Source organism: Eumetopias jubatus, unplaced genomic scaffold (genome assembly GCF_037043125.1).
Source record: "Eumetopias jubatus isolate StellerSeaLion01/CBP00866 unplaced genomic scaffold, mEumJub1_p1.0 scaffold_4, whole genome shotgun sequence".
Lineage (NCBI taxonomy): Eukaryota > Metazoa > Chordata > Mammalia > Carnivora > Otariidae > Eumetopias > Eumetopias jubatus.
The window spans coordinates 3,185,838-3,210,387 of NW_028274810.1; the positions used below are offsets into that span (position 1 = coordinate 3,185,838).

General features: G+C 41.7%; 1 protein-coding gene across 1 annotated transcript; it reads right to left on the bottom strand.

The window, feature by feature from the left end:
• Positions 1-8,578: 8,578 nt before the first annotated feature.
• MRPS21 (mitochondrial ribosomal protein S21) lies at positions 8,579-20,305 on the bottom strand. The gene is made up of 3 exons (XM_028088280.2): positions 20,238-20,305; positions 19,697-19,812; positions 8,579-8,874 (listed from the first exon to the last, which is right to left on the bottom strand). Exons 2-3 carry the CDS (start codon positions 19,777-19,779, stop codon positions 8,694-8,696), a joined length of 264 nt encoding a protein of 87 aa, XP_027944081.1. The 5' UTR covers positions 19,780-19,812; positions 20,238-20,305; the 3' UTR covers positions 8,579-8,693.
• Positions 20,306-24,550: the final 4,245 nt, after the last annotated feature.

Genomic DNA, 24,550 nt, shown 5'->3' on the forward strand with positions numbered 1-24,550 from the left:
ATAATTTCACCTCAAGGCCTCTGGACTTGATGCTTTCTGCTTGGATTGCTCTTAATCCAGATATAGGATTTACTCCCTCCATCCCCTTCAGATTTTTATTCAAATATGACCTCAGTGAAGCCTTCCCTGAATCACCCTATTCAATTCTGAAGGCTGTCTTGCACTCTGGAGTCCCAATTTTCTTTTTTTCTTTTTCAATAGTATTTATCATCACCTACCATACTAGTACTAGTTTATGTTTATTGCTTATCATTTGACTCCCTCTGGTAGAATATAAACTCCTTAAAGAGAGGAATCATTGTCATTGATGTATCCTAAATGCCTACAGTAGCACCTGGTACAATTAAATATTTGTTGAACTAAAGAATGAATATTTTTCAACAGCACATCTTGCAGGCCTCAAAACCTGCTATAAAGTGCTTTTCACCTAAGGAATGGAAATGCCTTAAGGCATTTTGTGTCACATTGTCTTTGTATCTCCAGGACCTAGGATAGTATCATATAAAGGCTCAACAAATGACAAATGAGTAAGACCTGCCAGAACTGGTTTTCTCATTCTATCAGTAAGCCTGTATTTTCCCCTTTCTTCAAAATGAGGCTCTAAACCTTACTGACCCTTTAAACCACTGCTTCTGAAAAGCACGTATGTGGGCAAAGTATAGTTTGGAAAAAATACATCCAATATTATGGTACAGTTTCATATATGGCAAATAAACTATTCTGTTATACCAGATTACAAACTACAGAAACTAAAATTCCAAGATGTCTCCTCAGATGATAGACTCATCACAAAATGCAGTTATTCTCTAGGGAGGTTATTAGAATTTCCCAGAGAAGATAAGTGTTTGTTTTAAAGAAGTATGAGAAATACATACCAAGACCCACCTTCTCTGATGGTGCAGCATGACATAATGTAATAAAGCTTGGTTTTGAGTAACAAATTGAAGGAGCTCCAACATGTCACTCAAGTTATTCATGCCTCAGCTTCCCCATTGTATCTACAGCACCTAACACTAACGTCTCACAGAATATTCACTCAAAGTCTGCTGAATGGGTTAATGATTCCATCTCTGCAGAGTTGTAAGTTTATTCTGTTTGAGTGCTTTTAACTGTCTGGGTTCAATTCCCCAGGGGGAAATGTTTTTCTAGGAACTGATTTTATTTCTAACACTTGGGATTGGATAGGTTTTAAATCCTTAGTCTCTCAGTTACTAGCTATGATTCCTTTAGGTAATTAACTTTTCTGAGGTTGTTTCCTCAGTTATAAAATAAGAATCTCTACTTCAAAAGACTATTGTGAGGATTAAATGCAATGTATAAAACACAGTAACTGCGGTACCGGCATAAAGGACAGCCATGTAGACCAACAAAACAGAATAGAGAGCACATAAATAAACCTCACATATATGGCCAGTTGATTTTTGATGAAGGTGCCAAGACTATCCAATAGGGAAAGGACAGTCTGTTCGACAAATGGTGCAGAAAAAACTGGGTATCCACATGCATAAAGTTGGACCCCTTCTGCACATCATATACAAAAATTAACACAAAAAGGCCTAAACTTAAGGATAACAACTATAAAATTTGTAGAAGAAAACATGGGAAAATCTTCATGACATCAAATTTGGCAGTGATTTCTTGGCTATGGTACCAAAAACACATTTAACAGTAACAAAAAATAGATAAATTGGACTTCATCAAAATTAAAAACTTTTGTGCATCAAAAGACACTATCAAGAGAGTGAAAAGACAATCTACAGGAGAAAATATTTGTGAGTCATATATCTGATAAGTGATTAATATCCCAGAGTGTATAAAGAACTCCTATAATTCAACAACTTACAAAAACCAACCCAATTCAAAAATGGGTGAAGGACTTGAATACACATTTCTGCAAAGATATACAAATGGCCAATAAACACATGAAAAGATGCTCAACATCATTAGTCATCATAGAAAAGCAAATCAAAACCCATAAGGAAAAAAAAACTGTACAAGGAGATATCACCTCACACCCATTAGAATGACTACTATCAAAAACAAAACAAAACAAAACAAAACAAAAAAAACAGGGGCACCTGGGTGGCTCAGTCAGTTAAGCGTCTGACTCTTGGGTCTCAGAGTCCTGAGTTCAAGCTCCACGTTGGGCTCCATGCTGGGTGTGGAGCATACTAAAAAGAAACAAACACCCCCTGCCCCCCAGAAAATAACAAGTGTTGGTTAGGATATAAAGAAATTGGGGGGAAAGACATTGGAACCCTGTGCCCTGGTAGTGGAAATGTAAAATGGTGCAGCTGCATGGAACACAGTATGGTGGTTTCTCAAAAAATTAAAAATAGAATTAGCATAGGATCCAGCAATTTTCCTTCTGGGTAAACACCCAAAAGAACTGAAAGCAGGGTGTCAAAGAGATCTTTGAACACCCATGTTCACACCCATTATTCAAAATAACTAAAAAGTAGAAGCAACCCAAGTGTCCACTGACAGATGAATGGATAAACAGGGCGCCTGGGTGGCTCACTTGGTTAAGTGTCTGCCTTTGGAGTCCTGGGATCCAGCTCGCTGCTCAGCGAGGAGCCTGCTTCTTCCTCTCCTGCTCCTCTCCTCCCCCACCCCCGCTCATGCGTGTGCTTTCTCTCTCTCAAATAAATAAAATCTCTAAAAAAATAAAATAAAATCTTTTAAAAAAAGAATGGATAAGCAAAATGTGGTACATATGTACAATGGATTATTCAGCCATTAAAAGGAATGGACTTCTGATACATGCTACAACATGGATAAACTTTGAAAATATGCTAAGTGAAATAAACCAGACACAAAAGGACAAATATTGTATGATTGCACATATATGAGGTATCTAGATTAGACAAATAGAGAAAACAGAGTAGAGGCTACCAAGGAGGAGAGGAGAGTTGGGGGGAATTACTGCTTAATCATGACTGAATTTGTTTCGAGTGATGAAAAAGTTTTGGAAATAGTTGTGATAGTTACACAACATTGTGCAAATACTTCATGCCACTAAATTGTACACTTAAAAATGGTTTAATGGTAAACTTCATGTTATATATATTTTGTTTCAATAAAGAAATATTTAGTACAGTGCCAGGCACATAGTAAGACTCAATTGATCATTGCTACTGTCATATGTTCCTTCAAGAAATATTTATTGAGGGGCACCTGGGTGGCTCAGTCGTTAAGTGTCTGCCTTCGGCTCAGGTCATGATCCCAGGATCCTGAGATCAAGCCCCGCATTGGGCTTCCTGCTTGGCAGGAAACCTGCTTCTCCCTCTCCCACTCCCCCTGCTTGTGTTCCCTCTCTTGCTGTGTCTCTGTCAAATAAATAAATCTTTAAAAAAAAAATATCGAGGGGCTCCTGGCTGCTCAGTCAGTACAGCATGTGACTCTTGATCTAGGGATTTTAAATTTTGAGCCCCACACTGGGTGTAGAGATGACTTAAAAAAAAACCTTAAAAAAATACTTATTGAGCATTTCTTTTTAAGATTTTATTTATTTGACAGAGAGAGACACAGCGAGAGAGGGAACACAAGCAGGGGGAGTGGGAGAGGGAGAAGCAGGCTCTCCGATGCGGGGCTTGATCCCAGGACCCCGGGATTGTGACCTGAGCCGAAGGCAGACCCTTAATGACTGAGCCACCCAGGCGCCCCCTTATTGAGCATTTTTAAAAAAAGATTTTATGGGGCGCCTGGGTGGCTCAGATGGTTAAGCGTCTGCCTTCAGCTCAGGTCATGATCCCGGGGTCCTGTGATCGAGCCCCACACCGGACTCCCTGCTCAGCGGGGAGCCTGCTTCTCCTTCTCCCTCTGCCTCTCCCCCTGCTCCTGCTCTCTCTCTCTATCTCTGTGTCTCAAATGAATAAATAAAATCTTTAAAATTAAAGATTTTATTTATTTATAAAAAGATTTTATTTATTTGTCAGAGAGAAAAAGAACACAAGCAGGGGGAGTGGCATGCAGAGGGAGAAGCAGGCTCCCATGCGGGACTCAATCCCAGGACCCTGGGATCATGACCTGAGCCAAAGGCAGAAGCTTAACTGAATAAGCCACCCAGGCGTCTCTTGAGCATTTATTGTTTTAAAGATTCCTTTATTTGGGGTGGAGGGGAGGAGGCAGAGGAAGAGAATTTCAAGCAGACGCGCCCCGCCAAGCATGGAGCTCGATCCCAAGACCTGATGATCATGACCTGAGCCAAAACCAAGAGTGAGACGTTCAACCAACTGAGCCACCCAGGTGTCCCATTTATTGAGCATGTAAATGCTGGGCATAATACTAGGCACTGGGAATACAGTGGTTCAAAAAACCAAACCAAAACAAAACCAACAACAAAGACCCAACCTCCAGGTAACTGAAAATCTAATGGAGAGAGAAAGGCAAATAAGCAATATATCACAACAAATATAGAAATAAACTACTACTGAGCCTGGGTGGCTCAGTTGGTTAAGCATCTGCCTTCGGCTCAGGTCATGATCCTAGGGTCCTGGGATCGAGGCCCACATCGAGCTCCCTGCTCAGCGGGGAGTCTGCTTCTCCTTCTCCTTCTGCCTGCCGCTCCCCCTGCTTCTGCGTGTGCGCACGTGCTCTCTCGCTCTGTGTCAAATAAATAATACATAAATCTTAAAAAAAAGAAACTACTATTACAGAGTTAAGCTGAAAAAGATAAATTCAAGACACAAAAAAGTGAATAGAAGAAGAAAAGTTGGTAAAGAGACAGGAAAGTCATCTCTGAGAACATCCAAACTGAGAGCTGGTATACAGGCAGAGGGAGAAAACAGTATGTCCCAGAAGTACACTGGAGGGGACAAGTAGCCAGACAGAAAAGAATAATTCAATCATGAAAGGCCTTAAATGCCATGCTAGTAGTTTGGACTTTATCTTGAAAACAATGGGAACTAATTACCTACTTAAGCAGGAAAGTGAAATGATCAAGGTTGCATTTTAGGGGGTGCCTGGGTGGCTCAGTCATTAAGCGTCTGCTTTTAGCTCAGGACCCTGGGATCGAGCCCCGCATCGAGCTCCCTGCTCCGCGGGAAGCCTGCTTCTCCCCCTCCCACTCTCCCTGCTTGTGTTCCCTCTCTCACTGTGTCTCTCTCTGTCAAATAAATAAAATCTTAAAAAAAAAAAAAAGGTTGCATTTTAGAACAATCATTCTGACCTAAGTGAGGGTGGAGGGATTGAAGGCCAGGCAACACTGATTCAAAATGGTTAAGTGACTGTTGTAATCCAAAAGAGTTGTAATCCAGAAGGGAGCTGGGGCTCGGGTTGTGGCATTTAGTCCTCAAGACAGGGATCAAGTGGATACTAGTGATGGTTGAGTGTGGAGGAAGACTCAATGATCAGGCTTCTGTCTGGCACAACTGAGGGATTATCGCTAACATTTATTAAGTTCTATGTGCCAGAAACCATGCTGAGCATTTGACATGCATGATCTCATTTAATCCTCACCACAAACCCCTATATACAATTATTCTTATTTTACAGGGGAAACTAGATATTATGTTAAACAATTTGCCAAGATCATGATTAAATCCAGATCTAAGTAAAAAACTACATATGTAAGATAACTGGTACATAGTCCCAATATTTTCCTCTCCCTTCAAACATCTACATTTAACATATCACTCCATTATTACTTTACCTTGTTAGTATTCAGTGAGTTACTATTCTTTAATGTTTTCAGTTAACACAGAGGCAAACTCTCATTTCATACTTCGTGCACTTTTGAAAACTTTAACGTACAATGTCAAATTTCACAAGAGAGTCCCAATTTTAAAGGGGTAACTGTTTCCAGAGCACTAAACATTCTTATAAGATCCTTAAATTATGATTGGAATGGACCTGTCCGAGGAAATCCAGTGGACATCTAAGAAATGTCACAGGTGCCTAAGATCAGGATAGGAGCTACCACATCTATGACTCTCTGCAGCTGGGTCAGACACCAAATCACCCCTCTCTTGAACTCAAGGCAGGGATAAAAGGATTAGGGAAATTCCTATTCATTATATGACCATGAGGTACCTTCTACCTTCTCAGAGCAGGGAGTGGAAGGTCTTTTTCCTGGCCACAACAGCACAAACTGACCGGACTTGAGGCAGCCAGACAATTACCCCCTTTACACAAGAAGCCTCTCAACTGGCCAACTGCTAAAACCCATCACTGTTCACTGCTCTGGGGGACATGGGCAATGGTCAGGAAAATGACTAGAACAAGCAGGGGATAATTTCAGAGATGAAGGAAATTCCAGATCTTAAGCCACCCTTTGATATTTTGGAGGGAGCCCAAGAGCAACTGTAATCTCAGAGGAATACTGACAAGGAATAGGCCTGGCTCTCCTATCACAAACATATCCTACCATTTTGGCAAAGGCCAGGCTTTTATTCTTCAGCAGCAGCAATTGGCAGGAGGTGAAACAATGCCATGGCTCAAAATCACTCAAAAGTGATAAAGACCAAAATCAGAGACTGGAAAGGGATTCAGAGTATCAATGTCTAACTTGAAAACGAGGTTGTACAAAGGTAACAAAATTGATCAGTCTGGATATAGAATTTCTCCAACCACAGTGTAAATTTCTGGAGCGCAAGGACCAGATCTTCTATTTCTAAGCTACTTCTATGCCGTGCCCTATAATATGCTTTATTCACCATGGGCTTTACTGATGAGGGGAAGAAAGATGATCAAGCCCTGAAAGGCAAGGAATGGTGATTCCAGCATAACTTCACGCAGGCCTGCCTAATCAGTAAGTATAATTGTGAAAGGGAGAAACAATAATTGAAAAGACTGAAATTAAGACCAAGAAATCGATTTCATGCAGCTATACCACAAGGGGGCAGTGTTTGAACACTAGTAATCTGGAGAGACAGGGTGCTTGGCAGTCCGCTGTTTACCTCCTTCATACCGAGGGCCGGAGCCTGGGTGAGGAGAGAGGGGCTAGTCGCTCCACCTACCTACTGTGTTCTCCTACAGGGGCTGGCACCAACTCTCCTTATACTAGTAGTGTGGCTGTCAGGGGAGCAAGGCCAAAGGAAACAGACCGCAGGAAAGGAAGCAGAGCGGCTAGATCACACACCCAAGAATGCCTGTTGAGCGGAAGTAGGGGTGATAGTGGGGACCTCTGCCTGGAAACGGGGTAGGATGGGGCAGGGGGGTTCTCAAATGTTAGCAGGCATCAGAATCACCAGCAGGGCTTGTAAAAATAGATTACTGGGCTCTAACTCCCAATTTCCAATTCAGAAAGTCTAAAGTAGGTCCTAGAATTTGCATTTCAGCCAATTAACTGAATGATGTTGATACTGCTGATCTGAAGACCACACTTTTGAGAATCACTGCTGTAGATATTTTTGGCTCTGTGCCCTTGTATCTCTTAATACTCGCCCATTCCTTCTTTTCTACCATCCACCTACTGCTTTTTTTCTTCTCCACTATCCCTTCATTAGCCTTCTTTAGGAAAGCTAAAGGAAAGACAGAAAACAGGAGTGAATGTTAGATTTGTCTTAAGGATTCCTCGGGATAGGGGCACCTGGGGTGGCTCAGTCGTTAAGTGCCTGCCTTCGGCTCGGGTCATGATCCCAGAGTCCTGGAATTGAGCTCCACATCGGGCTCCCTACTCAGAGGGAGGCCTGCTTCTCCCTCTCCCACTCCCCCTGCTTGTGTTCCCTCTCTCGCTGTCTCTCTCTCTGTCAAATAAATTAATAAATAAATAAATAAATAAAAATTTAAAAAATTTTAAATAAATAAAATCCCTCCTGTCATAAAAGGAAGTCAAATAGGTAACGTCTAAAATCGATGATCAAGAAATAGCAGAACACGGGGCACCTGGGTGGCTCAGTCGTTAAGCGGCTGCCTTCGGCTCAGGTCATGATCCCAGGGTCCCAGGATCAAGCCCTGCATCGGGCTCCCTGCTCCACAGGAAGCCTGCTTCTCCCTCTCCCACTCCCCCTGCTTGTGTTCCCTCTCTCGCTGTGTCTCTGTCAAATAAATTAAAAAAAAAATCTTAAAAAAAAAAAAAAAAGGATCCCTCTGGATAAGGATTCCAGCACTCTAGTCTGGTTGATGGGTGTTTCAGTAGCAAAATTTATTCCAAATACGTAGATGCCTCCTCTCCTCTCCTTTTATCTAACAGTTGGTAGGAGGGGACAATTCAGTAAAGAGCAACAGATGCTCTTCCAATAATGCCTTGCTTTGGGTTTCCTAAGAATTGAGTAGGAAATGGTAGATACATTCCACTACATTTTAGAAAAGTTCCTCACCTCTCCTAGACTACTTAAAAAAATTTTATTATAGCTAAATATACATGGAATTTGCCATTTTCACCATGCAAGTGTACAGTTCAGTGGCACTAAGTACATTCACATTGTTGTGCAAGTATCACCACCATCTGTCTCTAGAACTTTTTCAGCTTCCTTAACTGAAATTCTGTACCCATTAAACACTAAATCCCCATTTCCAACCAGCCCTTGGCAACCACCATTCTACTCCTAGACTACTTTTTGAGTTAGTTTCTCCTTCGCATAATAAAAGAGAGGGTTCACTGCTGACTATGGGATTGCTTCTATACATGCAGGCCTTCTTGCACATATGTGATTGAATTTATTATAAGAAAGGTAAGAGAAAATGGGATTGTAGAAAGAAAGGAGACAGCTGGATAGGGATTTTCATACTGGGCCTACTATCCACAGGCCTCAGCAGCCCTGCCATGGATCCGGCCGATTCTTTCGCATCAAGAAGTTGATCTTGCGAGCCATTTCCATGTTGTAGATCCGCCGACAGGTTTCGTAGCTTTCCCGTCGTCGTTGGCAACAAGGCTTTTCATAGTACCGCCGTCGCTTAATGTCCTCGATGAGCCCATCCATGGTGAGGATTCTGTATAAAGGCAGGCAATGAAGTTAGAAACCTGGGCTCATTATTATTCTTTTCCAACTTCACAGATGGCCAGAAGTCAACTGACCAAACAACTGGTGTCTATAAAAATTATGATGTGAAATGGTGGTTATATAGCTTTAACTGCCTACTTATAGAGGCAATCCCCAAATAGGAATTTGTGGGAAATAACAAAGCAATTAATGACACAGTCCTTGCTCTTGGGGAGTTCACAGTCAGGGTCATATTTTCAACCTTTATTCTCCCACAGCACACCTGAGGGATGTGACACAGTCCTTAAGAACAGTGGCTCTTTATGGCAGTGATTCTCAACCAAGGGATCATTTCAGAATCTTCAGATGGGGTGAGTCATTTGTAGTAGGAAAAACAAATCATTAGGGGTGATTCCTAATTGGTCCTTAGTGACAAATGCTACCCCATCCCTACAGTTTAACTGACACAACTGACACAGTGAGAGAGGGACGTCTGTAGGCCTGAGATATCCCTGGACCTACTTAATACAAGGAAAGAAGAGGCCTTCATCACACCAATGATACAAATGGGAGTATTAAGTAACAGCCTCACCCATCATTTTCCCCATGTACCACACGCTCCAACCACACTACTTTGCTGACTACTGAACACACTCTAATACCAAGTCTCTATTCATGCTGCTTCCTCAACCTAGAATGAGGTTGAGGAAGCAGCCCCCACCTCCAGTTGCCAACCTTCTGAGTAAAATTTTCCTCATCTTTTTGATGCCAAACTTAGATGCCACCTCTCTAGAAAGAATATCCTTTTTTTTTTTTTAAAGGTTTTTATTTATTTGAGAGAGAGAGAGAATGAGAGAGAGAGCACATGAGAGGGGGGAGGGTCAGAGAGAGAAGCAGACTCCCTGCCGAGCAGGGAGCCCGATGCGGGACTCGATCCAGGAACTCCAGGATCATGACCTGAGCTGAAGGCAGTCGCTTAACCGAGTCACCCAGGTGCCCTAGAAAGAATATCTTCTTAGAGGAAATAATTTATTTTACTGTAGACCTACTTAGCGATTATTTCATTCCTTCATTCTGTTATTTATACAAACGTCTCCCTCATTAGACTGAAAATCTCTGAAGGAAGAAACCATGTTTTATTTTACTCTTTAAGGGTCTATAAAACTGAGCTCAATCTGTTTTTTTTCCTGCCCATCCAATTCCTTGCAATGCAGTTCCTCTTGTTGGATATATATTTTTTTCTTTTCAAATTTTTATTGAAATTCTAGTTAGTTAACACATAGTATAATACTGGTTTCAGGAGTAGAATTTAATGATTCATCACTTACATACAACACCCAGTGCTCATCACAAGTGGGCTCCTTAATACGCATCACTGATTTAGCCCATTCCTTGCCCACCTCCTTCCATCAACCCTCAGTTTGTTCTCTATCGTTAAGTCTCTTATGGTTTGCTTCCCTCTCTCTCTTTTTTTCTCCCTTCCCATATGTTCATATGTTTTGCTTCTTAAATTCCACATGAGTGAAATCATATGGTATTTGTCTTTCTCTGACTGACTTATTTCACTTAGCATAATACTCCATCCACATCATTGCAAATGGCAAGATTTCACTCTTTTGATGGTTGAGTAACACACACACACACACACACCCCACATCTTCTTTATTCATTCACCAGTCTATGGACGTTTGGGCTCTTTCCATAGTCTGGCTATTGTTGATTATGCTGCTATAAACGTTGGGGTGCATGTACCCCTTTGAACCTATATTTTGTACCCTTTGGGTAAATACCTAGGAGTGCAATTGCTGGGTCATAGGGTACTCTTGTTGGATTTATAACACATCTAACTCAAACTTACCTCTTTGTTCTTCCACAGACACTGGAGCTTCTTTTATAAACTACTCAATGCCTAGGCTCCTGAGAACTCTGGCTCCAATCTGTAATTTGTTACTCCCTCTCAATCCATCACCAGTCGGTCCTAAGGAGGTCTAGAGGCATCTGCTGCTGCCCTCCATTTCTGGCATTGTTTACATGGGCCCTCTCCTGCTCACCCTGTTCTTTCATTACAGGTAAAAAGTTAAGTCACAAACACAGTTGGAGATAAGGAGGTTACGTAGAAGAAGAGGGATAGAGGAAAAAGAAAATCAAAATAAAAGAAACCACCAGCTACTTCTGCCCAGTGGGAAGCCCTATTTCTTGCTGCTATGTTATACCACAAAGCCCAAGATAACAACTATAGATTGAACATGAACTTGAAAAGATGTGAGCTTTGGGTAAATTACAAATGTGAATAGACATGGGAACCACTGTCCTATGGGATCCTCTCCCAGGCTGCTGCTGTTTAATATCAAGAATGCTACTAGAAAATCATTATTTGTATAAATCGGTTTGTCTAGGTGTTAGTGGTAGGAAGATGGGGGGCAAGGGAATTGCTGCAAATTCCCAGAAGCAGGAGAAGCAGATAATTCAGCTTCTATTGGAAACATAGTCATGTCCAGAAGTCATGTGGATCCAACACTAGAATCTTACAATAGAGAAGTAAGGCACCAAAAACTAAAATAGACTCCGTATCCTGGGCCACAAAGGGTCTCCTTTGCTACCCTTATTTCTTAATTTACTCTTTTTTTTTTAAATTTATTTTTTAAATTTTACTGTTATGTTAATCACCATACATTACATCATTAGTTTTTGATGTAGTGTTCCATGATTCATTGTTGGCGTATAACACCCAGTGCTCCATTCAATACGTGCCCTCTTTAATACCCATCACCAGGCTAACCCATCCCCCCACCCCCTCCCCTCTAGAACCGTCAGTTTCTCAGAGTCCATAGTCTCTCATGGCTCGTCTCCCCCTCCGATTCCCCCCCTTCCTTATTTTACTCTTAAATGTTGGTATTCCCCCTCCAGATTCTGACTAAAAACCTCCTTCTTTCTGGTTCTACATGACTTCCTTAACCTTTACCAGTGAGCCTCAACACTAATGCACAATGGAATCATCCCCTAAAAGGTTTTTAAAAGTACTGATTCCTGGGGCGCCTGGACAGCTCAGTTGGTTGAGCAGCTGACTCTTGGTTTCAGCTTGGATCATGATCTCAGGGTCTTGGGATCAAGCCCCGCAGGAGGCTCCATGCTCAGCGGGAGTCAGCTTGGAGATTCTTTCCTCTGTGCCTCCCCTGACTTGCGTAGACCTCATGGGCTTGCGCTCATACACTCTCTCTCAAATAATTAAATGTTAAGGAAAAAAAAAAAAAGTACTGATTCCTGGGCCCCGTTCCTCAAAGATTCTGATTTAAGTGGTCTAGCATGGAATTAAGCACTAGAAATGTTTTAAAAGACTCCCAGGTAATTCTAATATAGAGCCCCACCTGAGAACTGACACAGATACTGTTGACTCCTGAATCTTTTTATCTCTAGTCCCAATCTTCCCTTAGAGCTAGACTGTTATTTCCAATTGCCTCAAAACCTACAAAGACCATGATCTGTGGTGATTATGACTCACTGAAAGCTCAGATGATGGTTTGCATTTTTGAGTAATAAAGTTCTGTACATTTAAAAAACAAACACACAAAAAACCTTACAAAGACCAAAGTTACTGTCTCCTCCTAAAATCTATTTTTCCTCCTCTATACTATTAATGACATCAGCAATTACTCAAGCTAAAAATCTCAGTATGTTCCTGGACTAGGCCTTCTCTTTTACTTCCCACATCCACACTTACCGTATCCTATAAATTCTATAACCTGAGAATTCTATAACCTTAGATCTCTTTCTTCTCTCCTTTCCTATGGCCACAGCTCTAATTATGGTCCTTATCATCTTATACCTGGACTACAGAAATAAACATCTAACTGATCATTTAATCAATAAATGTTTATGGAATTCCAACTTGGTACCAGACATTGTGTTAAATGCTGAGGACAGAAAACAAGCTTAAACATGGTTCCCTACCCTTGCAGTCTAGTAAAGAAGATAATTATACAAGAATTACAATAGAGTGTGATCACTCCTTCCTTCTGTTCCCAAAGCACAGTGGTCCTCAAACTTTAGCCTGCAGCCATCACCTGGATAACCCATTAAAACATAGATTGCTGAGGCTCCTGAGTGGGTCAGTCGGTTAAGCATCCGACTCTTGATTTTGGCTCTGGTCTCAGGGTCCTGGGATGGGGCCCTGCGTCGGGCTCTGCACTCAGCACAGAGTCTGCTTGGGGTCTTCTCCCTCTCCTCCTGCCCCTCCCCCTGCTCACATTCTCTCTTTCAAATAAATAAATAAATAAAATCTCCCTTATTGGGGTGTGTGCTTTCTACGGTTAGAAATTATTTATTTTTGTATTCATTTTTGAAAATGAATTCATAAAAATGAATCTTCTAGGTGACTGACACATGTCCACAGCTCAGGGGATTAAGCGGCTTTATAATAGACACAGTTCTTGGGAATAACAGCTCAGAAAGTCTCAATAATATTACCTTTCCTAAGATGGCACATTAGAGTTTAGACAGCATTTTCACATCCATGATCCTAATACAATCCTATAAAATTAAAGAAGCAGGCAATGTCATCTTTTTACAGAGTAGGAAACAGAAGTCCAGAGAGGATGACCTGCCCAAGATCACAAAATGGAGCTAGAAATAGAATCCAGATGAAAAGATGGGAGGGGCACCTAGGTGGCTCAGTCGTTAAGCGTCTGCCTTCGGCTCAGGTCATGATCCCAGGGTCCTGGGACTGAGCCCCACATCGGGCTCCCGGCTCAGCTGGAAGCCTGCTTCTCCCTCTCCCACTCCCTCTGCTTGTGTTCCCTCTCTCGCTGTCTCTCTCTGTCAAATAAATAAATAAAATCTTAAAAAAAAAAAAAAAAGATGGGAGCCAAAAAGACATGGCACACTGTTGGGAAAGGAATGATCCAAAGATCTAAGCCTTAATTTGTCTAGATCTTGTTTGCTGCTGTCTAATGAAGGCCACATTTTGGACTAGTCTAGTACATTAGAGAAACAACAGAAAAGTCTCTGAAAGAAAAAAATTGGATATATAATATAAAAAGGACATGGAAACTGGGTTTGAAGAGAGACCATTAAAAAAAAACAGGGACATTGGATATGACTTCACTAGGAAGAGAATCCTATTGGAATGACAAAAAAGACAGTTTATTTATTTTTGACAAAGGCAGTTTAAAAGTGTGATGAAAGAAAACTGCAAAAGGAAGAGGGAGTTCAGACATATACTCAGTCAGGTATCCTACTGGAGTTTCAAAGGGTTTGAAACAGAAGTGATCACCTTACCAGGCACGTGGGTGGCTCAGTCCATTAAGCCTCTGCCTTTGGCTCAGGTCATGATCTCAGGGTCCTGGGATCCAGCCCCATGTCGGGGCTCCCTGCTCAGTGGGGATCCTGCTCCTCCCTCTGCCCCCCTGCTCGTGCTCTCTTTCTCACTCTTTATCTCAAATAAATAAAATCTTAAAAAAGAAAAAAGTGATCATCTTACCAAGTAAATGCCTGTGTGGTCAGGCAAAAAAAGCAAGATAAGAAAAAAGTAAAAGAAGGATCTAAGAATGGAGGAAGGGAAAGAATGAAAAGATCATGGTCCATGGGGTTGCTAAATGGTGTTCCCTGGATGGTTCTAACTACACTACCTAAGCCTTACCCAGTTCTTTCTAGTTATCCTAAAAAAGTACAGATTACCTTCAAAAGCTCCAGAGTCCCTACAGTAGAGGCATCTACTCAACATACTTCTAATAAAAAAGGATGCAGAAAGAGCTTTGTAGAACTAATGAAGTAAACAGAGAGGTGTTACTAATGAGGCTTCTGCTTCCAAAGGTAGTTCAAGGACGAGCAGACCAAGGGCTTTAGAGTAAACAAATCAGCTTGGAGTTTGGGCACTTGGCAACCTAACACTGAAGGAGAAATCTGCTGCCAATTTTAGTTAAATTCATCAGATTATGTAAAAGGAGCTGAGCTACCCAGGCTGGGGGAGGTTGAAAGTGGCAAACTCACATGTCAGTGTAGCCAGCCTACGTCAGGATAACGTGTATGCACAAGGACTCACTGGGCCCAGAAGCTTGCCTACCGGGAATAAAAGAGGTCAACCAGGCACACTTCTAGTGTGCTTGCCTTTCCTTGCTTGGGGGCCAGCCAATCATACAGGGCTTCCTAGCAACCCCCACTCTCCATCTCCTTATCTGAGGGCAGGAATGAGGGCTCTTGGTTATACAACAAACATTTTGTGGTGGTCTCACTGGACAGACACATAGGCCGTTTCCTTTGTAAGACTGCCTTTGTGCTCCAAACACGCCAAAGCTTTAACCACCTTCCTCTTATCTCATTTGCTCTCCTGCCTACTGTTGTAATTAGACCACAGGACATGCAACTCATTTTTAAACTACCAACCATCAGAAAGCTGGGAGAGATAAGGAGAAGCCTGGGGTGGAATACAGAATACAGAATACAGAAAAGGTGTAATACAGAAAAGGTGGCCAGAGAGGACATTAAGAAAAAGCAGAGAAAAATAAGAAAAGTACATCAGAAAATACTGTGTTTGACAGGAAGACTGGGATACTCCAGAACCAGCTGGCTCACATTTTCATGCTTAAACTCCTTGCCTAGAAAATCCTTCTAAGGGTAAAATATTTGTCCATTTTCTCCCCCTGAAGCTAAAATACAATTTATAGCATATATATTTAATACTCCAAGATTAAAAGGAAGAGAAATATAGCTTCCTAAAGACTGAATGCCAATTGACAAAATAAGTATCCTCCCGAAAGACTATTAAAATCACTACTGTAACACTTGTTCCAACCTGGCACCTTCCAACAACACGTTCTTTTTTTTTTTTAATTCTTTTTTCAAAGATTTTATTTACTTATTTGAGAGGAGAGAGAGAGAGAGAGAGAGAGAGAGAAGCCGGGTGGAGGGGCAGAAGCAGAGGGAGAAGCAGGCTCCCCGCTGAGCAGGGAGCCCGACATGGGGCTCGATCCCAGGACCCTGAGATCATGACCTGAGCCGAAGGCAGGTGCTTAACCGACTGGACCACCAAGCACCCCAACAACATGCACATCTTGCACTGCTTTCCTAGATAATCACAGCCACAAAGTATGAATTTTCTAAATTCATAAGGAAGCCAAAAATACATCATCATACCTGAGGCCCTGAGTCTCTGGGACTTGAATCTTTTCGTCTATTTTTCTTTCCAACCATTCCTCTTCTTTCTGATCAAATTCTTTCCTTTTTAAGTACTATATAATTTTTCTCCAAAAGCTATTCCTAAATTGGTGTTTTAATCCCTGAAATGAAGAAAAAGTAATGCCATGTTTCTTTCTTCTGTAAAGATTTATCTATTTATTTGGGGGGTGGGGTGGAAAGAGACACCAGAAGTGGAGGGAGGGGCAGAGGGAGAGGGAGAGAGAATCCTCAAGCCAACTCTTCGATGAGCAAGGAGCCTGACGTGGGGCTTGATCTCAGAACCCCAAGATCATAACCTGAGCCAAAATCAAGAGTCTGCCAGTTAACCGAATGAGCCACCCAGGCCACCCAGGCTCCCCAGTAATGCCATGTTTCTTAATTAGGATATTTGACAGTGTGCCAAGGGTATAATCCAGAGACAGAAGTCTCTGGGTAAATTTGATGCATTTGCCCAGAGCACCAATTTTAACTTGAATAGGGGTGGAGGTGCTAGCCCTAGAACAGATGCAATGGCAATGAATTAAAAAAAAAAAAAGAGAGAGAAAGAGAGGAAAAAAAAGAGAGACAGAGAGGGATATGAAAACAGATTCCTAAGAACAAGAACTGATGTAGTACCAGGCCAGGCCAGATGGCAGAAAGAATCCAAACATGCCTCATCTTCCGCCATTTATTTATTCTTCCTTCACCTGCCACCCACTTGCATCTGGAATCAGGAAGGATTTTTAGATAAAATGAAAAAAAGACAAAAAAAAACAGGAAAAGAAAAACTCTAATGTTGATTAAAATTAAAATATATTGGATTTTGGAAGATGCAGATATATAGAGGTTTGGTTCTAAGTTAATTAGAATGATCCCAGACAAAGACATCAGAAAGGTATCTCAGAAGGTAGAAGGCCTAATGTTTTCTTCAGGTCTGACATCAATGGAAAGAGGATCAACTCCTTCAGGCAGGAAATTAGGAATATCTTGTTTTTCAGGTTTTACATTTTTATAACTAGAAATAGAGATGAAAGAGCAGAGCATACAGAGGGAATAAATGCTATTATTTCAAAATGAGAGTAGCAATAGGCTAAATAGAAGAGACTTGGTTGGAAAGTATCACTGTCTGTAAGAAAAGTCATTCCAGGGGTGCCTGGGTGGCTCAGTCGTTAAGCATCTGCCTTCGGCTCAGGTCATGATCTCAGGGTCCTAGGATCGAGCCCTGCATCGGGCTCTCTGCTCAGCCGGGAGCCTGCTTCTCCCTCTCCTGCTCCCCCCTGCTTATGTTCCCTCTCTAGCTGTCTCTCTCTCTGTGTCAAATAAATAAATAAAATCTTAAAAAAAAAAAAAAAGTCATTCCAGTATTAGCAGCAAACTGGATTGTCCTAAAAAAATAAAGCTTAATTTTCTCATTTTTTCATCTCCAGGCCACCCACCTTGAGCATAACCTAATGATCAAGGAAGATAGAGAAAAAACAGCTAAAGTAAACTTAACCATTCAAAATAAATAAATAAATCACCCACAAGCAAAACCAAAAGGGTAAAAACTTCCTTACAATGACTTCCAACTTATCATAACAGCTAATGTACAATGTGCCAAACACTATTCTAAGCAATTTAATCATACTAACTAATTTAATCCTTACATCAACCCCAAGAGGCAGGTACTATTATTAGTTCCACTTTACAGATGAAGAAACTGAGGCAGAGAGACATTAAGTACCTTACCATAGATCATAAAGCTAATAAATGGCAGAGCAGAGATCTATCTGAACCAGGCAGTCTGCTTAAGGGTCTGTGCTCTTCTTTTTTTTAGACTTAGATCATAACCTGAGCTGAAATCAAGAGATGGTCATTCAACTGACTGAGCCACCCAGACACCCAGGGAAGGGAGTTCTGTGCTCTTATATTCAAGCCATGGCTTTGGTCAAAAGTATTAAAGTTGTAGCTACTTCTTGATACAAATATAAGAAATGGTTTAATAAATAATCTTTTTCATTCTTTGCCAAAGCAGCTCATTTCTTAAAAATCAAATTTTTGCTTTTGTGTTATTTGCACTTTAGGAACAGGGGAGGTTAGGGGAGCTAAAGCTAAATCTTTGAAAATCTGTTTTACCATCAAGTAACAGCTGGCCTTTGACATCCCTCAATAATACAAACATCTCAATCACCCTGGCTAACAGACCCATCTAAATCCACCAAAAAAAAAAATCATACAAAGACTTACAGGAAAAGATCTGAAAAAGGGTGGAGAAATCTACAAGACTTCCTTTTCCCAAAGTCAGTATTTCATCTCACTAGCTAATTCACTACTGTCTATAAAGACATTCTTTTTGTGCTGACAGGGACAGAGAAAGGTCATTAGACATTTTGACCCTCTCACAGACACGCCACTAGGTCTGAAATAGGAAAGAGTTGGGAATGAGCAGCGATAGAAAAAATGATATAGGGTATCTTACCACATAGTACTTAACTGATTATCTTTAGGGAACACCTTCTGTGCAAGGATATGACTGGTATGCACAGACATTGAATGAGGTAATGGGGATGACCTAAGACCAGATCCTTAAAAGACACAATTCATCTTGAGCTTGCAACTGCTTCTCAATTACACAGCTTCTGACAGCATCTTTGTCCTCATTAACTATGGTCTTCTGCCATCCACAGGTGCCTCCACACCTAAAACTCCTTGCTAAGAAGTAGTTTCTCCTTCATTTATCCTCTCAGCCCCCAAGAACCCCACTAATAAACCCAATGAAATAAAGATTCTTAACTGGAAAATGACTGCCATAGGTGTCTACATTTCCAGAGGAACTAGTAAACAATCTAGTGACATAAAAGCAAAGAACACTGTAGTAGAAAGGTGTGTTTTATGCTCCTTTCCACCATTCAATAATTGTGTAATCCAAGAAACATAATTTACATGTCCTAAGCTTCCCTTACTTGTGTAATAAAGCTACCACCATACTGGCCTTAAGGCAGAAGGTCAGCTCATATATTCTCTTAAGATCTCTTTCATGCAATTCTTTGATAATTTAACTCAACAAGCATTTGTTTCTTTCACACTGGGGAGAGAAAATGATGAAGCAAGCCAGAAAGTCAAAATCCTTACAACCAATAATAAGGGAAGACTAAAGAACTATTGGCCTGAGAACGTATGACGTTAAGGTATTCTTTATTACAGCCCTTCTACATCTCTTAGTCTAGCATTCAAAACCTTTCAAAACAGGTCTTCTACTCCCAGTTCATTTCCACCTTTATGCTTTTGCTTTTGCTGTAACCTTCCTCTAAACCTGATACACTTTTCCATCTCTTGCTTCCTTCTCCAAGATCCCAAATCTGAATTCATCTTTCCATTAGCCTTGCCCTACACCAATCCCTCCCTCGACCCTCTATTTATCATGTACTACATTCCTGCTTCCCAGCAACTTTATATTTTTATTTTCCCTTTGGGTTCCTTAAGTCTTGGGGGAGAGAATTCAGGCTCTGTATCTACAAACCCCATACAGTTAGGTTTTGGGGAAAAACTTCATTTTTAAGATAATAAACTAAGGGGCTGAAAAGTTTCAAGAGACTGAATACCTGGGCTGGTGGAGGTTTGAGAACAATCTATGACAGGCAATGGGAGAGAATAACCACCCAAGCACTTCCCAAGAGAGCTTGTCTAGGCACGATTCTGGTTACCTGTTTAGGGTCCTGTATGCACCTTCTATGTTCCCTTCCTGTACCATCACAGTCCTGGCAATGAACTTCAGATGTTTTGCCATGACCTTGGGATTTAAATCTTCACTCTGCAGGACCTAAAGGATAATGGATAAAGGCAAAGTATAGAGACCAGGTAAGAAAGAGAAACAGCAGAATGCACACTCTACCGCATGGCTTACTCAGGGTCTGGAAAAGCAATGGCCCCAGGAACAAGGGACACAGGGGCACGTGGAATTCTTCATATCCTAGAGATCATACACTAATCATAATCAAGACTGCCTAGCTGTCTTTGCCAATACAACCCTAGCATAGGGAAGAAAAGAGACGGTAGCAGGGCGTCATCACGGGGATGTACGTGGCCGGGCACGGGAGGATCCGGACGCGCCACAGGGTACTCCAGTTACCGCTCACCGCCCCAGGAGGGTTTGGGGTGGGAGCTGGGTACGAAGTCTTTCTCGCGCAAGCTTCCCCTCCCTCCAAAGCCACTTCGCTTTCCCCGTGCCCAGCCCCAGATCCTCACCCAACTCCCTCAGGAACCAGCTCCACAAAGCTAGCTCGCGGCCGGAAGCGGAAAGACGTCATCTCCTGCGCCGCGCGAAGAAATTCAGGCTGGAAGGAGAAAAACTGCTTGGAAACCATGGCAACATTCTCCCTGGCTCCAGTTGATGGCTTCTCCACGCCCCCTTCCCCGACGCCCCCCGCCAGACTCCCCACGCCTCCAGCCCGGATTCGACACCTGACAAAGCAAGATATTCGTTGCCTTAAATTTGCCCAAAACAGGTTCCTCGTTTTCTCATCCTTTGGTCTCTGAGAAGGTCAGCGCGATTCCGTATTCCCTAATCCTGTCAAATCTGTAATAGATATTTAAGCCATTTCTTTTTCTGGAAGGAAAATTAGAGAAATAGGCAAAGCTTCCTGAACACGCTTCCTGTTTTCTCAAAGGACACAGATTCAGCTTCACGCCCCTCATCTGCTTAAAAACTAAGGAAAAGAAACGAAATGAACATACCGTGAGTTTCCTATAACATCATCTGCCCAGGCATTTCCCTAAATAAAGTGAAATTACTAAACAGAGAGTTGGGAAACGCCTGCAGGTTTTAGAATTGAAGACTTTTTTTTTTTTTTTAAGATTTTTGTTCTTAAGCAATCTCCACACCCAAGGTGGGGCTCGAACCCACCACCTGAAATCAAGAGCCCGGAGCTCCACGGACTGAGCCAGCCAGGCGCCCTGAATTGAAGACTTTTATGACAACTTCTATCCCTTTGCCTCCCAGTGAGACCTAGTAGAAATATCTCCTTTATTTCTTCTTCACTGTGGAAACAGATTTTCTTTTATTCATATGTTACATCTACATATCCATCTGTGGTTATTCACATAAAATTCAGATCTAGTGGCTACTGGAAAACAGTAGAGAAAGGCTCAAAAGAAGAAAGGTTACACAAGCGTCCCGCATAGGGCACCTTGCTCAGCGGGGAGCCTGCTTCTCCCTCTGCCTGCCGCTCCCCACTGATTGTGCTAGTGCGCGTTCTCTCTCTCTGACAAATAAATAAAATCTTAAAAAAAAAAAAAAGAAAGGTACACAAGTGCATACTTGTCTTATAAGTTAAGCCAGGTTCAAAGTACCAAAATAGAGCTAGACTGGGACATCATTAGGCTTATTAACAAACTTTTATTGAATGCCTACTCTGTTAGGTGTTTTTTTAAGATTTTATTTATTTGAGATAGAGAGCGAGTGAGAGGGAGAATGCACAAGCAAGGGGAGGGGAAGAGGGAGAAGCAGACTCCTGGTTGAGCAGGAAGCCCAATGTGAGGCTCGAACCCAGGACCCTGGGATCATGACCTGAGCTGAAGGCAGACCTTTAACCGACTGAGCCACCCAGGCGCCCCTGTTAGGTGTTTTGATACCATTCCAGTGCCCTTTGGACCACCAGAAGACAGTACAGTAAACATAACTTTAAATAGTAAAACAAGTTAGCATATGATAAATGCAAAATAAATTATATAGGCAAAAGGATAATATGATGGAAAAGCACTGGATTAGAAGTTAAGAGATCTGATTTCTGTCCAAATTCTGATACTCATATGTCTATGTCACTTAAACCCGTAGTCCGAAATTTACTGCCTATAGGTCAAATCCAGTTCCACTCCTGTTTTTGTAAATAAAACCTTATTGGAACACAGTTGTGCTCATTTGTTTACCTTATCAGATATGGCTGCTCTGGGCAACAATGACAGAGTTGGGTAGTTGCACTCAATCACACAAAATTTGTCATGGGAAAAAAAATTTGTCATGGGAATCAAATGGGATAAAATATAAAATTCTTTTTGAAATAAAGGAAGAGGGAAAGTAACATTTTGAGAATCTCTTATATACCAAACCTTGTATGGGCACTTTATGCGCATGATCTCATTTGTTGGAGTAAAGGGCCAAAGAGAGCTTATATATCATGTTTAATGGAGAGAATAATTGGGAAAAGGACTTGAGTGAGTCTCTTAAAGAAGGGTAGGGTTTAATTGAGAGAAGCACGAAAGGCTGGGCAAGGTGAATAGCGTGAGCAAGAGTTTAGAGTTAAAAAGTCTTACAGTGTTCATCAAGGGCAAATAAAAAAGCGAACAGAGGGATCAAGTAGGGGAACAGAAGGAGAAACAAAGACTTTGAGTAAAGGCTTTGAACTTCTCAAAGCACTGAGGAGCCTTTGAAGGATTTGAATAGGAAATGACATGCAAAACACTGTTCTAGGAAAAGTAATCTGGTATCAGTGAGAAGGGATTAGAGGTAAGAGAGACTATTGCTATAATTAAAGTTTAGGCCAAAGATGTGGCAATGAAATGGGTAGGAAGAAATGGATTTTAAGAGACATTCCAAATACAGAATAAGAAGGATTTGGTGAGACGCCTGGGTGACTCAGTAGGTTGAGCGTTTGCCTTTGGTTCAGGTCATGATCCCAGGGTCCTGGGATCGAGTCCCACATCAGGCTGCTTGCTTGGCAGGGAGCCTGCTTCTCCCTCTGCTTGTGCGCTCCCTTTAAATATGTATATATTTATATATATAATAATATATATAATAAATAATATGTAACATATAATTACATATATATGTGTATATATATGTGTATATATATGTGTGTGTGTATATATATATATATATATAAAGGATTTGGTGACTGAATGGCACCAAGTTTTAAGTTCAGTTATCTAGACAAACAATGGTAGCTTAGACAGTGTTAACAGAAGAAAAAGAGTATAAAAAGGAAGAACAGGACGTCTTTAAAGGAAAGATAATATTTTGATTGGTGACCACTGGAAAAAGCACCAGACTGGAAACCCAGAGTTTTGTACCCACATTGTGTTGTCTTACACAAGCCACCTAAATTTCCTCATCTCTAAAAAATTAGGGGGTGAATGATACCTCTTGGCTTTAAAATGCTGAAATTTTCAACAATATTTAGGTGTTAATAACATGGAAATAGAATTGTTCAGCAGAGATGTAGACTTTCAATATGTCTTCTAGGGGAGAGAGCGGGACTAGAGATGGGGATTCAGAAGTCTTCAAAGGTGAGGCAATAAAGCCATGAAAGATGAAATCTTTAAGTGAAACAATGTAGTCAGAGAAGAGTAAAGGATCAAGGACTGAGCCTAAGGGAGCACCCACACTCCAGAGCAGGCAGAAGTGGGGCCATTAAGAGATATGGAAGTTGCTGCCAGGTAGGTAAGAGGAGAATTAGGATAGTGTGTTGTCATGGGATCCGAGGGAGGAGAGTTTCAGTAGGTAGCATCAAGAGTGTCAAGTGCTACAGAGAGCATGAAGCACATAGCCTTTGTGCTTGGATCTAGCTATTGATTTGGTGGAAGCTACATTAGAATACCTGATCCTGGGGGCTCCTGGGTGGCTCAGTTTGTTAAGCATCTGCCTTCAGGTTTGGGTCACGATCTCGGGGTCCTGGGATCAAGGCCTGGCATTGGGCTCCCTGCTCAGTGGGGAGTCGGCTTCTCCCTCTGCCCCTCCCCACTGCTTGTGCGCTCTCTCAATAGATACATAAAATCTTTTTTTTAATTTTTAAAAGAGATTTTATTCATTCATTTGAGAGAGAGAGAACATAAGCCAGGTGGGGGTGGGGGGAAGAAGGGGGAAGGGCAGAGGAAGAAACAGACTCCTGGCTGAGCAGGGAGCCCAATGAGGGGCTCGATCCCAGGACCCTGAGATCATGACCTGAGCATAAGGTAGACGCTTCACTGACTGAGCCACCCAGGCACCCCCGATAAATAAAGTCTTAAAAAAAAAAAAAAAAGAATACCTGATTCTGTGCGATAGTTAGTGACTCTGGAAGGTGCACTAGAGTGACAGTAGCTAAGCTGCAGGAGGCTAAGGCTTGAGTGGTAGAAAGGAGTCAGAAAGATTAGACTGTTAAAAATATGAGGAAAAGGGCGCCAGGGTGGCTTCGATGGTTAGGCGTCTGCCTTTGGCTCAGGTCGTGGTCCCAGGGTCCTGGGATCGAGTCCCGCATCAGGCTCCCTGCTCCTTGGGAGCCTGCTTCTCCCTCTGCCTCTCTCTCTCTCTTTGTCTCTCATGAATAAATAAATAAAGTCTTAAAAAAAATATGAGGAAAAGATAAGAAAGAGGACAATCAGACTCAAGAGATGTTTTCCGGAAGGGAGAGACCTGATCCCACTTATGGGAGGAATAAATATTATTTGTAGGAGAAATAAATAAATAAATAAACAATTCAAGAACAACGTGAAGTTACAAGGTAAAGAAGGGATAAATGATATGGCAAAAGTTCCAGAGGAGAAAGGTAATCAAGAGCACAAATAGCTTTGCCTTAGAAAGGAGG

Excerpts from the sequence above, each read along its gene's own strand:
- MRPS21 (XM_028088280.2), bottom strand. The coding sequence starts at position 19,779 with ATGGCAAAACATCTGAAGTTCATTGCCAGGACTGTGATGGTACAGGAA. Across the intron at positions 8,875-19,696 it reads GCATACAGGACCCTAAACAG|AATCCTCACCATGGATGGGC; the intron begins GTAACCAGAATC and ends GCCTTTATACAG.